Genomic DNA, 18,762 nt, shown 5'->3' with positions numbered 1-18,762 from the left:
ATAGTACTAATGTGTGGCAAGACAGATAGCTAAAGTTGTTGCCCCAAAGATCAGTGGATTTCTCAGTAAGGCTTTCCTTGAGGTAAGCAGCTGCTGACAGTAAACTCTGAGCCAATGGTTTATCCACTTCATATAAATCCTAATGGAAAGAACAACATTTGGGAAGGCTGGCATAACAATTAACCTATCTGTTTGGCTGAAATTACATTTATCTGTATTTTACATAGGATAGACCCATAGCAATGTGGTTAACTCTTAACTACCCTCTGAAATGATTTAGCAAGTCACTCAATTCAAGGGCCATTAGGGACGGACAACAAATAATGGTTCTGGCAATGACACTCATCCTACGAAACAGTATAAAAATATTGCCACTATATTACCAGTATTAATAACAGCTTTGCTTAAGGTAGATTTCATCTCATTTGTTAACTTATGATGTAGATAAAAAGAGATGATAATTTAATGCTTCGTGCTACATTTGAAAATACTTGAAAAAAAAACTTTTCTTCACTCACTTAACTCACCCTCATTCTTGTTACAATTCCAGATCAAGATTTTCATTTTATATATATATATATAAAAAAACTTACATCCAATATTAATATTGTAAATTTTAGCAATATGATAAACTGTGGTTCAATACCCTACAGAGCACTTCAAGTAGTAAATACAGTTAAGATAAATCCTACAAATTTCTCAGAATCTCCCCAAATGTTAATGACACTGTGGGACGCTAAATCTCATTAAAACTTCAGAATGGGTTCCAGATATTTTGAATATCTGGCTCTGAAGGTCCTTTGAAGGCAGTTCTGTCCTGGACTTTCTCAGCGCCTGCTCACATTTGGTAGTTCAATCTCCTTTCATGGGTCTACGCCCGCCTGGAACCCAAGAACTTCACTTCAACGCTAATTTAGAACATAGAACAGAACAGGCCCTTCAGTCCACGAGGTTGTGCCGACCATTGATCCTCATGTATGCACCCTCAAATTTCTGTTTCTAATTTGCAGGCACAACTTCAGCTTTGTCAGAAATAGCTAGTTTCATCAAGCTAGTAACACTCCTGGATTTCTCTGGAGATCTAATCATGCTCAGCTGCAACAAGCAAATGCTGGCTGTGGTAGGATTCTTTAACCCCAATCTCTGTCGTGCTGAGCCATTAGTGGCTCACAGGCTTCTTCCCAGACTCCCACAGCTCCCAGGACTTATCCCAGCACAGATAAGAGCAGCAGTCTTCATGCATGGAGCTCTTTCCTTTGCTCATCAGCCTGTGTAAATATCTCACGAACTTCAACTGATGCAAGCACTTGAACAGTTCTTTAGTAACACTTGAACCATTTTAAGTGATCTATTAAAACCTTGCAATAAGTCCCTCCCTTGTTACTTGGCAAAATCTTAAGTAACTAGTATTGAAACACGTTTTCTGAATGTTACAATTCTGAAAGCTTTCTAGCCTAAACAGTACAACTTTATAAAATAACAAATTTCACACTGTACAGTACATTAGATGTTTTACAGAAGTAATTTCTCCAACCTTTATGATGTTAAATAAAACACCTGCAACTTTAAAAAAATCACTAAATTCTGCAGAGAGATACAGGACTAAATTTGAGTATCAGCTGTGTTACCCCAGCCAGACAAAATGACAATATTCACTACTTTATAAACGTCTTCACCGTCTCCTCCACAGTCAGTATTCCAAAAGAATTCAGATTCACTGATTCATATCCCAAGGACTGCTTATGATGCAAGGGCAAGACATTCAGCACTTCCCATTTTACCTTCTCCCTTCTTATCCCGTTCAGGGCAGCAAACACAGCTTCCAGGTGAAATAGAAATTACATGTGCTTCTTTCGATTCAGCTTTCTGCGCTCTCTGCTCACAACAGCCTCTTCTCGACAATGAGGAGACCAAATGCTCACTGGGTGACCAATTCATGGAACATTTCATGTTTGCAGGTGCCCATAATTTGAGCTCTCCACCCCTCTTACTCTCAACTGTCCTCCCCTCCTGAAATGTTTCAGTGAAACTAAATACAAGTCTGAATAACAAAACCTCAACTTTTGACTTAACATCTGACTGAACAGTGGATTCAACAATTTCAGGTCATAACCACTACCAATTTTGGTCAGAATTCCGTTGTTGCCACTTATTCTCCCATTAGACCCATTGTTTGAGCTCTTTTACTTTATTAGCATCTTCTTCTTCCTCTATTCTGCCTTCCACTCTGTTGGAGATCTTCCCTTACATTCTTTCCTACTCCCCATCATTGTGTCGTGTTTTCCAATTCTGATGCAAAGTTATCAATCTAAAGCTTGACATTGTTTCTCCCTCTGCAGATACAGCCTGTTCTGGGTATTTCAAGTATCTTTTGGTTTTATTTTGATTTGAGTATTGACAGTATTTTACTTCTAGATTTCCTACAGAGATACGAATTGGCAGGTCCTGAATTTGTTATTTGAAGCATTACTTCCTAACTAGGAGTCTTCATGGGAAGAACAAAGAAAATTCACAAAAAACTCTTCGGCAAAACTCTTCCTTTGCGAGGGATTCAATATCTTTTTTAAAAAAAAAACATGAAACTGATGACAGACTTGCGTCAGAGTTGCAGCAAAGTAGGGAAAAGAAGTACTTTACTTTGATAATCATTCTCCTGTCCCACATTTGTTCTGAACTGTACTGTTTTGGAGATGTCTACCTGGTAAGTTAGCTTCTATCAGGTACTTGATACAAAGTATATCTGGATGGAGAAAACACTTCTCTGTTATTTCAGGAAATCGAGGCATATCCAGAAATACCGCAAGCTCATGCATCTTCGTTTGAATTTCTTCATAGGATGGAATAGACTGAAACAGATCAGCATTGGAGGAGAGAAGATTAAGTTAGTGAAATAACAAGTATCATTCTAACAAAACATCCCAAAGCACTGAACAGAAGTGTATTCAATTTTTTGGCATGATTGCCATTACCACTGTACTCACACAAAATCATACCAAAATGTTCACAGGATGCAAACAACAATGGAGCCACACTCATCAATTAGATTTTCTAAATGATCACAAAATATTGTTCGAGATAACAAGGTGTAGAGCTGGATGAACACAGCAGGCCAAGCAGCATCAGAGGAGCTGGAAGGCTGACATTTCAGGCCAAGACCTTTCTTCATTTTCTGAAGAAGGGGCTAGGCCTGAAACATCAGCTTTCCTGCTCCTCCGATGCTGCTTGGCCTGCTGTGTTCATCCAGCTCTACACCTTGTTATCTTTGATTCTCCAGCAACTGCAGTTCCTACTATACATGATATTGTTCATCCAGATGAATTTAGTTCCCAGAGAAATAACATTTTTGAACGTAACATTTCATGCCAGCAACTCGGGATGAAGTCTACTTTTGACAAATGAGATGACAAGGCCACAAAGATGGAGAAAAGATGGGAGATAACCCAGCCAGTGCAGACACCTTTGGCCAAATGGCCTCTTTCCGAGTGGCAATTTTGAATGGCTACTGTGGAGTGGAAAATCTGTGTCAATGTTCCTGAGAAGGTGATTAAGAAAAATTGTAAAAGGCAGCTGAGGGGAATGTCTGACGAAAACTCTGGACGCAGGAAATAGGAAGATGTGTCACACATTATCGTACCAAACATTTGCAACTGGTGTTAGAGGAGAGCTGCAGCCATTAAAAGATTTTTTTTTTCCCCTGGAAAGGAGGGCTCATCAACCTGTTCAGACATTTTATGACACACTTGCATGGCCGTCACATCCATGGTGAGACTTGACACCAAACCTCCTGGTCCAGAGACACTATCAGATGCTGTGACTATTTTTCTAAAATCAGCCAGTTTGCACATTATTACACACATCAAAGATTACTTCCTAACTAGGAGTCTTCATGGGAAGAACAAAGATCCCCTCTCATCCTCCTAAACTCAAGTGTATACAAGCCCAGTCGCTTCAATCTTTCAACATATGATAGTCCTGCCATTCCGGGAGTTGACCTCGTGAACCTACGCTGCACTCCCCCAATAGCCAGAATGTCCTTCCTCAAATTTGGAGACCCAATCTGCACACAATACTCCAGGTGCGGTCTCACCAGGGCCCTGCACAGCTGCAGAAGGACCTCTTTGCTCCTACGCTTTATTCATCCTAGGCTGTTTTAACAAGAAGAGCGACATATGGCAAGTACAACCAGAGAAGACACACCTGTCTCCATCACAATCTCACGCTCGACTGCCAGATTCTCTACCCAAAGACTGACAGACTGGGAGGAGCTTAATATAGCATCAACATTAACTCTTTCAGAACCATTACCTTTTATAACAGCGTACTTCACTACCAAGCACAGACATCCCTCATTTATTCACGCCCCCAAAACTGAACGATTAATCTGAGAGAAGAGACACTCTACCCAAAAGCAATCACAGGATGATGAAAAGTGAGACATTGATCTGCAACTTTCATTTCTATAGGAAAATAGCCATGGCCCCAAAATATATATAGATGACGGGATAGCAGAATGGTAGTTCCTGCCTAATAAGTGCTTGCCAAGCAAACGGGTGTCTTTTGCTAAATTTTTAAAAAGTCCTGTTTGTTTACAGCCAGGATATCATTAACATGGAGTGAACTGAGTCAGCAGTTGATTAAGCTGAATGCAGTTCATTAGCCTTTTCATGACTATATGTGACACAAAATATCAGAAATAGACTATAAAATCAGAATATGACCAACATTGGATTGAAGAATCAATCTGATCGCTGAATCAGCACTTGCACTTTCAAACTAAGCACCAGTGGACAAAGACAGAAAACCCTCTATTTTTCCCTATTATGAGATACATCCACACACTTGATGATGTAACATTTCTGTTGTTCAATGCTTTAGACAATAGACAATAGGTGAAGGAGTAGGCCATTCAGCCCTTTGAGCCAGCACCACCATTCATTATGATCATGGCTGATCATCCACAATCAGTATCCTGTTCCTGCCTTATCCCCATAACCCTTGATTCCACTATCTTTAAGAGCTCTATCTATCTCTTTCTTGAAACTAACCAGAGACTTGGCCTCCACTGCCTTCTGGGGCAGAGCACTCCATATATCCACCACTCTGGGTGAAGAAGTTTCTCCTCAACTCTGTTCGAAATGGCCTACCTCTTATTTTTAAAACTGCGTCCTCTGGTTCTGGACTCACCCATCAATGGAAACATACTTCCGGCCTCCAGATTGTCCAATCCCTTAATAATCTTATACGTCTCAATCAGATCCCCTCTCATCCTCCTAAACTCAAATGTATACAAGCCCAGTCGCTTCAATCTTTCAACATATGATAGTCCTGCCATTCCGGGAATTGACCTCGTGAACCTACGCTGCACTCCCTCAATAGCCAGAATGTCCTTCCTCAAATTTGGAGACCCAATCTGCACACAATACTCCAGGTGCGGTCTCACCAGGGCCCCGTACAACTGCAGAAGGACCTCTTTGCTCCTATGCTTTATTCATCCGAGACTGTTTTAACAAAAAGAGCGACATATGGCAAGTACAACCAAATGTTGTTAGTTACTTTAGGGGTAAACAGTCTAGCTACATGAAGTCTGAAAGGCTTGGCATTGGAACAAAAAATTAACTCACAACTGTATAAACACCAAGTTAGACTAGAATTTGTCACTTCAGGTTTAATTTCAATAAGACATCCTTCTTGAATAATGTTCTTCTGTTCTCATTATTTTTCAACATTCATCATTCCTTTCTACAGATTTTCCTCCATATTTGCTTAGCAATTTTCCTGAGACACCTTACTGCAGTAGTATTGTCAGCTATGATCAAAACAAAAATGGCTATACTTCTTTCAAAAGCATTTCAGGGGAAGGTAACAGAACTATTGCATCATAGTGTAAATGGGTTCCCACATCTTAGAAAAATGAAACATACAAATTCTCTTATCCCTTTACCAGATGCCAGTGGGACAATCTTCAAGGTTAAGCGTTTGAAATAACAGGAACATATGAACTCCAGCACAAAATCAGTTTACAAACAAGTAAGTAATTCAGGGAAGGGTGGATTCACAATTAAACAATATTCCCTGGGTAGTTATCTTCCAGAGAGAGACTAGGTGACTAAAATGAGCAATATGAACCCATGTTTCATTCCAATATATTCCAAACTAAACTTAAGGTATCAAAGGATTTGCACAATGTTACCTTTGACTGGGCGACATATGCTGTAATAGCACTCAATTATAATGATTTGGTAGTTTTATCATCGAGAAATCATAAATGTGCAAAACTTGCAGTGATTCACAAAATGAGAAGTGGATTGGTCCAATCAGAAAATATGAGAAGTGGAATTCCCTAAAAGGCTGAGAAGAACAGTTCTTGATACCCTGAATTAAAACTACTTCATTGTAGAATTATTCTTTACGCTACAATACTGCTGTGGTTGATTAATGGAATCAGGTAGTATCCTATCTTTTAGGATTCAACCCCATCCGCTTCCTCCTCTACTGCATTCCCAGAAAACTTAAATAAAAAAAGCAAGAAAATGACACACGCTCAGTCTGTTTGACAACAGAGTGGAAATTACAAAGAAAACACATTTTTTGATGTTGCCATTTGCTAAAAACTGAATCATAGAGAAAAGGTGAGGAGTAAAAAAACATAAATGAAATATAACCAACATGGATGAGAAAACCAACAGGTCTGGCAACAACTGTGGAGGAAGAAATAAGTTAACATTTTGTGTCCAAATGACTACTTCAGAACTGGATACTCAGCAATGAAATACTACTACTAATTCCAAAACAATACCATCTGCTCGAGTAAAACTAGATTCACATACAGTGAAATTACTATGAGTCAAACTAAAATAACCTGAAATTCTGGTTGTGTTGATGTTATCAGCCATTCAGACAGAAAGGCAAATCCATTTAAATAACGCTCGTGATAAGCTGGAGCTCCAGACTCTCAAACGCTTTGGGTTTTCAGACTGTAACTTGGAAGTACTTAAAGGACATCAGACTGTACTGTCAACATGGTGGGCCGTATAGTAGTTGCCTGGAATCAGCACACTAAGCAGAAAAACAAGAGTCCTGATGTTTTCCAGACCTACTCTTACTGTTTTGCAAAGTTTTTGACTGTACAAGATCAGACCATTGTAAGGTGGGCACTGAAATTTAGTCAGTACAAAGTACTTGCTGTTTTTTCTGTCTTTTGCTTTCAGAATTATTTTGGCAGGCACCACATTTGAAGGCAAATGGATTACAGAAAGGCCTCCAGGGCTATGTCCAAGCTTTGCTTAACTCAAATCGGTGGGAAGATCTCCTGCAACTCAACTCATCATGATTTTACTTTGAATACACCGATATAATTACACAATCACCCTCATGTACTTAAGCAAAATGTTACTTTTTCTTCCTCATAAATTTCGTCCCCCTCCCATCAAAAAAGTGCTGAGTCCTTGTTAAGGATAGGATATAGAATCACTCAGGTCAAATAACCTGGAAGCAACTTGCAGGGAGCCATTACTTGTCCAAGAGATACTGAGTTCCTTATTATAGGGAAAGGAAGAAAGGCAAATATATCACCTTGGAGCCTGAAACTGTTCTGAGTCAAAAGTTATATGTAAGGTCCATCAACAGGGATCACTGGATAGCATTCAGGTACAAGGAAAACAACAATCTTACCTGGAGGACACCAAGAGCAGATTTTGCAATCGAAAAGTCAGCACAGACAGTCACACTTGCCTGTTTTGCTATCCCTTAGATAAATTATTCATAGAACATTCTAACACTAATATACCCTAAAAATAAAAGATTCTTACATTAAGTATTGCATACTGTTTCTGTAATAATCAAAGCAGCAATTACTTACAGAATATTCCACTTTTAAAAATTGCTTCAGGGCAGTATTTGATAAAGTTCATGAACTGATGTGTAATGAAATACTTGTCGGGTATCAAGATGATTTTCTGGAATGAGAACCTGGCACACACTGCGATTCTTGTCTGACTTATAGAAAAATCTTTGCAGAAAATTGACTTGCGAGTTGATAAAGCATGAGCATCACAACAGCAGCTAGAACTGCAGCTGCTGGAGTCAGAGATGACACAGAGTGGAGCTGCAGGAACACAGCAGGCCAGGCAGCTTCAGAGGGGCAGGAGAGTTGATGCTTCAGGTGAAGAAGGGTCCCGAGCCAAAACATCAACTTTTCTGCTCCTCTGATGCTGCCTGGCCTGCTGTGTTCCTGCAGCTCCACACTGTTATCACAAATTGCTTAACAATGGTAATCTATGACGTTTTTGCAAGAGGTGCTAAGTTTTCACTGAATAGGTAAATCATTGTAAATGTCAATCAAATGTGACGAATAATTACTGAGATCGAATGAAGTTTTGATAATGTGGTAAGATACAAGGCTGACTTGAAGAATGCTATACTCTTCTTCCAGAGATGCCATGTCTTACAGCATTGACCATTAAAACTCTCCTCACTGTACATGACAGCAGCCAACATCCAGGTGTTGTTCTCAGCCACAGCACCCATTCTGCCTCAAACTGTTGGACCACCTCCTTTGTCTCGCTCTTGTTCTGCTGCTTTCAATTTTGTCAGTCACTCCAAGGTGATCTGGTCAGGCCCAACTAAATACGTGCACAAAGAATTATAGCTGTCACTTGGTGATCATCGTGTGCACCTTCAATTCTCAAAACATCCTCATTCAGGATGTGTGTGTTGCCCAACTAATCTTCATCATACGTCTTAGAGACAATTACTCCTGGAACTTGTCTTCTATTGCTTTACTTATACTCCAACTTTTAAAGCCACATAATAAATGGTGAACGGATCTAGCATCTTTGTAATTGATGTTAAAACTTTCTCCTGTTTCTATCATGTCGGGTTTTCTGATTTTTAAAGCTTTTAAATCAAATAATAATTTATTCAGTTGAAAATGAAACTCTCTTTCAGTTCTCTACCCAAAGCAAGGTCCAATCCACAGAATCACAGAGATAGATTTTGAACAATGGACTACTTTGACAATATCGCTGTGTTGTAGAATCACAAATAATACAGCACTCCAGACAAGCCATTTGGCCTGTCGTGTTTGTAACAGACCATGTGCAAAAACAGGACCTCTCGTCCCACTCTTCTGCATTTTCTGTGGCCCTGCAGTTTTTTTTTAAAAAATAGGTATTAATCCATTTCTAAATTCAGACTCTCACAGTTGTTGCAGCACAGGAGGTGGCCTATTGGCTGTTGCATCTTCATGAGCTCTCCAACCCCACCTATTCCCCATAGCAGCGCACATTCTCATTTTTCAGATAACAATCTAAATTCCCTCTTGAATGCCTTTATTGAGTCTGCTGTCATCACATTCTCACATTCCAGATTGCACTTGCTGCAGAAAAACGACTTTCCACATGTCAAATCATGTAAATCATTGTTCTCGATCTTTCCACCAGTTGAAATGGTTTCTACTTGCCTACGCTGACTGGATCCCTCGTCAACGACAAACGTCCTGAATTCCTGAAGAACCGCGAGTCCTAACAGATGTGACAAATTAATTTCTTCTTTGAAAAATTCCATTTAACTCGCATCACCCCACCAAACTAGAGAGGTGCTGAAGTCATCACCGTTGACAAGCTGGGGAAACCAGCCACTGGCCAGTTGGTAATCTGCTCTCATCTCATTGAAGTACTTTGTCAAACTATTTGAGAATCTACTTCTAGTTAGGTACTCTCTACTGGTATGACTGCATTGTCCAATTGGGATTTAGACTCATAAGGCTGTAAGATGTCATAGGCAAAAATAAGTTAACCACTCATGAATTTAAATACCTCTGTCAAATCTCCTCTTAATCTTCCTTTTTCAGTTTCTATAATTGTATTGTATATTTAGTTATAATAATTAGATTGCATGTATAAATTATTTTTAGTTCAAATACAAGTCTTTACCTGTACTTGAAAGATACGGATATCGGGTCCATATAGTTTCATTTCTTCAGGAAAATACTGGAAGGCATTCAGATATGGTATCTGTTGATCTGAAACAAATCTATTTCAAACAAATAATATATCTTTTAAGAAAAAGTAACTGAATAGATTCCAGAATAAAGAGCTGCATTCCCAAATACTTAATTCATGTAAAATGATGACCGACCTTAGGGATATAAATACATTCAACTAACATCTACCATCCTACTGTTGGAAAGTGTTATTGATTTAATTGGTTAAGGGATAGTCAAAGTGTCAGGATAATTTTCTAGAACAGTGATTTGCCATCAAGAATGAAGCATTTGCAAATGCACGTGTACCAACAGATAAATATGGGAAAAGGAGACAGGTAAAACAGTTCTGAGGGCTGAAGTAGATTATTGAGTTAAGACAGATTTGGCTACAGAGGGATTTGAATACAAGAACAAGATCTTTAAATTTAATATACCTTTCTCTTCCAGGGACCTACGTAGGTTCATGAACACATGGTGATGGCTGATGGGGATAGCAGTGAGTTAGGATATGGCTAGCAAAGTTTTGGGTGAGCTGAAGTTTACAGTGGAAGGAAGATGGGAGTGCAGCTCAGGAGAGCATAGCCCGCTCGGACTCACAAGCAACAACCTCTTCATTTCCTGAGCTCAATGGTTTCTACCTAAACATTCATTTTCAGAAGCAGTTCAGCAACTGACAGCAAGTCACAGTTGCTGGCAGGCAAAAGGCCTTTGCCGTTGACAATGTGTCACTATTTCCCCAGACCAATAATCCACTTGTCATCAGTTGACTCTCCATTCGTATGTACCCCTTGGTTTCTGCTCAGCAGCAAACAGACATCCCTCCATTGCTTGAACAAGCACAGTGTAAACAGCTCTTACAATCAGTGCCAAATAACATGCTTTTCAAAAGTGCAGCAATCTTTTTCATAACCTTCAATTTTTAAAGCAATCCTTTTCCCATTTCAGTTCACAAACAAAAACACAGGAAATAAAATGATACAGTGCTTACAAGGGTTGCGATTTCATGATTGCTTCTGGTAAGCAAGTTTTAGATTGCTGCATCAGTATAATCCTTAGCTAATACAAAACTAATTAAATGTGTATCTTGAAATCAGATTGCAGAGAGGATGCATTTGAATACAGGGAAGGATTCAAGACTAAAAGACTAAAGAAAAGTCTAAAACACGGAACAAAGAGAACCACAATAATCATGGACAAATGGGAGGTGCACTGTTAAAGAAAATAGGTAACCAATTAAGCTTATAAGAGGGTGTAGCATACAATGAAGGGATAAAATGTTGTTGTTTTATCAAAGAAACAAATTTTATCAGAACACATTTGAAAAATACTGCAAGTCATCAGTTATCGAAAAGAGACAAAGATGCCTTACCATTTTGACATGCAATCAGAATCACAAGCCAAACTTAACAGATTGGTAAAACCCACGATTTGCTAAAGAATTTCAAGAACAATGTGGAATTTTACATTTAAACAACAGAAGTGCAAGATATCAAATACAATTATTGCGAGTGACTTCAAAGTCACCACATCAGACAACTAGACTGGATAAAATAAGTAAATGAACATGGATGTTTTAATGATTCAAATGGTTAAATAATTTACAAGCAAAAAGTACTTTTAGATTTAATAATATGGAGCAGTAAGGGCTTGGTGAAAGGCTGGTTTGAGAGCATTTTGGAAACAGTGGTCATGCTATAGTCGAGCCTAACATCAGTCTAACAGCAGAAAGGTGAAAGAATAGGACAAAATGTTTTAGCATTGAAAAGGTGAAATTTGAGAAAACCAGACTAAAACATATTTAGAGGAACTGTACAAAATAAATATGGAAACTATACCTCTGAGTCAATCATGATTTTCAAAGATTTTTATACTGCATGTTAATTTACAGGTCTTCCTGTGGAACATTCTACAGTTTCTGTATCTCTCACCAGTTGACAGGGTCATAAATAGGTGCCCGAAATATTGCTTAACCACGGTTTTGGAATAAGAGTGCAAATGAATATTTGGATGAAAACTAACTGAAAATAATGGGTGTGAGAGAGAAATGAAAATAGCAGATTGTGAATGATCTCAAGTTTAGAGACGGTACTAGGTCAGCGACGACACAATCCTATTTTAGTAATAGAATTATACATTGTGCATCGCATAATGAGATATCTCTGGTCTTCAAGAAGTATAATATCCGACTGATTGGTGAATAATGCCACAAGACATCTGTTAACTTATTAAGGAAGAAGAGTCAATAGTTGATGCAGTAAACTTATTTAATAATGCCATACAACATCAAAAAAATTGAAACTCAAATGTCGCTGTCTCACCGTAGGAGGTCTGCAAGAGTGATTGCTTCTCGAAGCCAAAGCAGTGCCAGATAGCAAAGTGCCAGTGTCAAAGGCATAGTCATCAGTAGTTCTTTACGGTAAGTAGCTCGTTGATATAGGCTGCCATCAATAGATCCTGACCGTATAGATGTTGCTTCATCCTCTGAAAAATGGAGGCATATCACAATACTTGCATTGAATCCTTTTATTTTCAATCTTTGAAACATTCCCATATAATTCTTTCACCACCTGACTAGAGAGGTTCCCTTGGTTTGCCTCAACACCTCACTTTAGCAAGACAGCTGAAATTAGGTTTAGGCTGTTCAAAAAATAAATCACCAACATTTATCATATGATGCTTAATGAGGCTACAGAATCACGTTGCCTCATATTCAAAAAGCATTACACTACATTGCATTTTCTATTTCCAGCTTTTAAATAAAATTATAGCGCTATGATAATAGAAGACAGACAACCTGTACACAGGCTTATTCCGTTATACAACTTAAATTAGCATTTGACGGCGTAGAATATTATGGATGCAAAATAGCCTATACCAACCTGGTGAAACATAGTTGGTACACCAATCTGCAATTCACTTGAACTGCCTCACATCCAGGTTTCCCTTTACAACAATTTACCACTGAACATCAGGCCTTTACTTGGAGTTTAGAAGGATGAGGGGGTTATCTGATTGTAAAATTACACAGCATTGAGATAGACTGGATGTGGAGAAGAAGTTTCCAAAAGTAGGAGAGACCAGGACTCGAGGGCACATCCTCAGAAGACCCTTTAGAACTGAAATGAGGAGGAGCTTCTTCAGCCAGAGCATAGTGAACCTGTGGAACCCATTGACACAGAAGGTTGTGGAGGCCAATTCATTGGGTGTGTTTAGATTAGATTACCTACAGTGTGGAAACAAGCCCTTTGGCCCAACAAGTCCACACCACCCCTTGAAGCATCCCACCCAAACCCATCCCCATTCCCCATAACCCACATACACCTGAACACTATGGGCAATTTAGCATGGCCAATCCACCTAGTCTGCACATCTTTGGCCTGTGGAAGGAAGCCGGAGCACCCGGAGGAAACCCACGCAGACACGGGGAGAATGTGCAAACTCCACACAGACAGACAGTCACCCATGGCTGGAATCGAACCAGGGTCCCTGGCGCTGTGAGGCTGCAGTGCTAACTACTGAGCCACCGTGCCGTATCTCTAAGACAGAGATAGATAGGTTCTTGTTTAGTAAGGGGTTCAAAGGCTCTGAGGAGAAAGCAGAGAATGGGGTTGAGAAACATATTAGCCATGATTGAATGGTGGAGCAGACAAGAGGTCAAATGGCCTAATTCTGCTCTTACGTCTTATGGTCAATGCTTCTAATTACTCGAAATTGTCTTCAGGACCCTCTTGTACACAGTAGGATTTGTTTTTTAATTTAACTACAAGAACAAATGTTGAAATGGGTTGAATGAATTTGCCATAGAATAATGTCCCAGTATCTGATCATTGTACATTTATTACTACAGACAGTATCACACACAATTGCACTTGGTCTCGTCATCAGTGTCATGACACCCTGTGCCAAACTGATGTCTGTTAAAATCTGTCATCGACATGAACTCTAGCACACGTTATTAAAAATTAAGAAAATAAAATGGCAATGACATCAAAGAGGTGATTGCAAAGTGCATGGCTACAGAATGGAATGATGAGAGAAAAGGCATGCAAGAAAGATGTTGAGATTTTATGCCGGAAAAAGGAGGAGGAATAACAAAACACTCTCACCTGAAGTGAATGATTAAATGGTCTAGCTTTAAAACAATACAATGTTACAAAATCATTAAATATGGACAGAGACCCATACCTGATACAACAGCATCTTTGGTTAATTGAATACTACTGTCTTGAGCTTCAGGATCATTTTCTGTTAATGAAGACCATGAAATATCTGAGTTGGTCACCAATTCTGATGAATCAGAAACCATCTCTGAAACCTGTTTTAAACACAAAGTCGAAGAGTCATACAGCACAGAAACTGACCGTTCAGTCCAACCAGTCCACACCGACCATAATCCCCCAACTAAACTAGTCCATCTGTTTGTGGTTGGCCTATATCCCTCCAAACATTTTTCATCAGCATACTTATCTAAATGCCTTTTGAATGTTGTAACTGAAGTCAGATCCACCATTCCCTCTGGATGTTCATTCCACTCATGAACCACACTATGTTAAAAAAAATGCCCTTCATGTATTTTCTAAAATCTTTCTCTTCTTACCTTAAAATATGCTTTCTAGTCTTGTAAACCCCCACTCTAGTCTTTCAAGACACCTGCCATTCACCTTAACTACACTCCTTATGAACCTCGATAAGGTCACCCCTCAAACTTCTACAGCTCAGTGAAAAGAAGTCCCAGTCCATTCAGCCTCTCCTTAGAGGTCAAACACATCCATTTCTGGCAACATCCTGGTAAATCTCTTCCAAGCCCTCTCCAACTTAATAATATCCTTCCACTATAAAGGGAACCAGAACTGGACACAGTACTCTAGAAGAGGCGTCACCAATGTCATGTACAACCTCAACATAGTGTCCCAACTCCTATACTCAAAGGTCTGAGCAACGAAGGCAAGTGTGCTAAACACCTTCTTAGACATCCTGTCTACACGTGATGCAAGCTTCAAAGAATTATGGATCGGAGACCTTGGCTCGACCTTTAATTGAATAACTCTGCCCTTGTTTGTTTTACAAAAATGCAATATCTCACATTTACCCAAATTAACTGCCATCTGCCACTCTTCAGCCCATTGTCCCTAACTGATCAAAATCTCTTTGCAATCAGAGATAACCTTCTTCACTGTCCACTATACCACCAATTTTAGAGTCATCTGCAAACTTACTAAAGATGCCTCCTATATTCTCATCTAAATCATTTCGAAAAATAGCAAACAAGAGTGGACTCAGCACCGATCCCTGTGAAAAACCACTGGTCACAGGCCTCTAATCTGAGAAACCCTCTGCTGAATCCCATGTGATCTAACTTTACCGATTACTCTATCGCATGGAACCTTGTCAAAGGCTTCACCAAGTTCAAGTAAACTAAGTCTACTGCTCTGCCCTCGTCAATCTTCTTGGTTACTTTCTCAAAAACTCAATCAAGCTTGTGAGACAACATTTTTCTCACTCAAAATCAAATGCTGACTATCCTTAACCATTCCTTGCCTTTCCAAATGCATAAAAATCTGCACTTTCAGCATTACTTCCAACAACTTACCCACCACCAAAGTCAGACTTACAGGTCTATAGTTCCCATGCTTCTCCTTACATCCCTTCTTAAACAAAGGCACAACATTAGCCAGTCTCCAGGCGTCCAGCATCCGCAGTTATAGATGATACAAACATTTCTGCAAAGGGCCCCGCAATTTCCTCCCTAACTTCCGACAATGTCCTGGGATACACTAGATCAGGTCCTGGACACTTATCTACCTTTACATTTTCTAAGACCTCCAACAATTTCTCTTCTGTAATGTGAACTGCTTTCAAAACACTTTATTAAAAACATTTATTAAACGCAGTATTTGAAAAACTGACAGGACGTAATAAAAGAAGATCAAATCTCTGAAAATCTCTTCGTTTTGGGAGTTTACTTACTGCAAAGAATAATCCTCCATGCACAGACTTAAAACAAATTAAGTGCATAAAGATTGTTTGGTGAGAAATCTTCTTGATTGTGTCTGTTGAATTTCATCTTTTGTTTCATTTATTCCTGTTCCCTAATTTACCTTTCATGTCAGATAGATATTGAGCTGGATTTTCCAATCAGCAGCACTTGCTCTGGCCTCGAAGAAAGCTGCAATCTTGATGGCACAAGCACCACCACTAAACCAGATATTCAAAGTAACCACTTGCAATACAAATTTCCTCTTCCACAAGTAGTACCATACTTTCATTGTTATATTCAATGTCAATGGCAGAACTGCTATTAATGGCATATTTATAAAATAAATGCTTCTGTGTGGAGAATAAATTAGGTTTAAAAGGCACACCCAGCATTCAGTTTCACAGACATCCTGGTGTCTAAAAGGTCATTAAAATAACCACAACAATAAAATGTATTGAAGTTATTCCAAGTTTTTATGCAATGCAAATTCTTAGGCATCATATGATTTTTTTTGTGCAGGAAGCATATTTCAATCAATCAATCAGTCTGTTTTTTGATCACCTTATTTAAATTTTGTGTACTCAGTAAATTCCTAAATTTAAATAAAACCACTAATTATGTACAATCACCGTTAATTACGACTGTATTCAATTGTTACTTTTTGATAATGTTCTTTAGTTAACAATGAATACAGCTAACAAAAGAAAATTGCAACTTGACAACTGAAGAATGTGATTTTGTACTGCAATGATTCCTCAATGCTTGAAAATATTTTAGGCTCATCTTGGTAGATCTTACTTTCGTTAGTTTATGGGCCCCAAAAGGCATTAAAGTGATAAAGTTTCAAGGTTACTAAGTGGTGAGACGACTCAGTTGCAAATGGTCGAGTACAAAATCCTCACACAACAGAAAGAACGAAGAGACACTGAGCCTCAAATATTCAAATTCATAATACTGCTGGCTCAAGAACAGCCATTTCAGAGACCAAGCTTTGGCTTATCATATGCAGTGTTGCCCACTCATTCACAAACAATTTTGTGACGAGGAATCAATGCCAAACGCTGATACAAATTTCTTATAGAAACTGGGTTTAAATTATTTGTTTCAGTCCAGCACACAGGAATGATTGTAAACTTGATATGGAATCTGCCTATTCTGCAATGACTGTGTAATTTTCCCCAATGTTCCTCCAGGCATTACGAACAGGTGTTTTTATTTAATATGTTGCATGAAGGAAAGTTTGCCCACTTCTGATATTTGCGGGTGATGTGATAAACTCAAAAAATTAAAACTTAAGCTTCAACAAAATCAGAGTTCACCAAATTAATATCTTTTTAACATGTTGGTAGAAGCACACTAGAAGAAGAATGCACTGTTTAAAAAAAATCAGAGATGCAACAAACCCATTGGTCCAACTTTAGGGTAAATCTGGGAAACCTGGTTTTTAAATTTAAATGTTCCATTAATACAATTTAATCAACTAATTATCCTGGATCTTGTAGGGGGGAAAAATGTAATATTCTTCGGTGAATCATGTTTATAGTTAAAATCCTAAGAACTTAAAAGAAAAAGTGCCCTGCTGGCATCATCAGTTTCTATAGTCACAGTTTGCTTTTTAAAAGGCTATATTATGCCCCTACACAGTCCATTGTAGGCACTTTGTTTCAGATGGGAAAAAGTACAATTAGTGAAATCAACCTGCAAGGTTTCTGAATGGTAGGGATTTCTGTTGATTCATGTCCAAACATGCAAAGACATGCATGTAACCAAAACAAGAAATAGATGCATATATTAGTGTGCACTGTGCTTTACCAGAAAATTTCGTCAGCTCCACTGGTATTCCTATGATCAGACAAAAGCAGTAAACACAATAAACCTTTTTTGAGCTTCAAAATCAAATGACACACAACACAAGGGATTGTTTTAGCTTTTTATGAAAGGAAGAATCTACTTAATGCATTTTCTTACATTACAAAAAAACTTTCAAAACTAAGAAGAGGAGCAATAGTTGTAAGCATCTCTTCAGATAACGTGAGAGTAGATTTGGGGGGTGTGTCTGGGTGGGATGCTTTCTGGAGGAGCAGTGTAGGCTCGAGGCGCCAAATGGCCTGTTTCCACACTGTAGAGATTCTATGTTAATTTTTTTTTACAAAATAAGTTATCCCAGCACCACCTGGCCAGTTTGGTATATGGCAAAAATACCAACATTTAGATTTCCTTATGTTTGAAAGCAATACGGGAGAAAAACCTTCAAAAATATGAGAAGAAAGATATGCGAGAGATGTTTACTACTATTGCTCCTCTTCATAGAGTTTTAAAAGTTTCTTGGAAGAAGAGAAAAACCCCTACCTTATCCCTGTAACTCTGCATTTCCCATGGCTAATCCACCTAACCTGCACATTCCTGGTCACTATGGGTAATTTAGCACGGCCAACCCACCTACACTGCACACCTTTGGACTGTGGTAGGAAACCAGCGCACCTGGAGGAAACCTGTGGATACATGGGGAGAATGTGCAAACTCTAAACAGTCATCTGAGGCTGGCAGTGAGCCTGGGGCCCTGGTCCTGAGAGGCAGCAGCACTAACCACTCAGCCACTGTGCCACCCCATGACAATTACACATGACAATTTTACATGACAATTTGATAATACAGAAGTTTTTGAAGACTGTTAGTGAAAATTTTGAGCTATTTAAATATGAAACTTGTTAAATATCTATGCAAAAGGAAAATAATTAGAAAAAAAAAACAGGAACAATTGTGTTTGACAAAACTAATGCAGTTCTTTGTGGAGGTGACA

At 38.8% G+C, this 18,762-nt stretch overlaps 1 protein-coding gene across 5 annotated transcripts in view; it reads right to left on the bottom strand.

The window, feature by feature from the left end:
- Window positions 1-18,762, bottom strand: part of taf1b (TATA box binding protein (Tbp)-associated factor, RNA polymerase I, B) — a 78,849-nt gene that overhangs the window by 23,342 nt on the left and 36,745 nt on the right. For all 5 annotated transcript variants that reach the window (XM_048531127.2, XM_048531125.2, XM_059645616.1 and 2 more), the window contains 4 exons: window positions 14,171-14,300; window positions 12,304-12,466; window positions 9,933-10,032; window positions 2,699-2,846 (listed from right to left, as the gene is read on the bottom strand). In XM_048531127.2, the coding sequence (XP_048387084.1) occupies window positions 2,699-2,846; window positions 9,933-10,032; window positions 12,304-12,466; window positions 14,171-14,300 (541 nt within the window). The remainder of the gene's footprint in view (window positions 1-2,698; window positions 2,847-9,932; window positions 10,033-12,303; window positions 12,467-14,170; window positions 14,301-18,762) is intronic.

The sequence above is a fragment of the Stegostoma tigrinum genome, chromosome 4, assembly GCF_030684315.1.
Source record: "Stegostoma tigrinum isolate sSteTig4 chromosome 4, sSteTig4.hap1, whole genome shotgun sequence".
NCBI classification, from domain to species: domain Eukaryota; kingdom Metazoa; phylum Chordata; class Chondrichthyes; order Orectolobiformes; family Stegostomatidae; genus Stegostoma; species Stegostoma tigrinum.
Note: the sequence above shows the minus strand (reverse complement) of the source record. Positions and strands in the feature narration are given on the sequence as shown.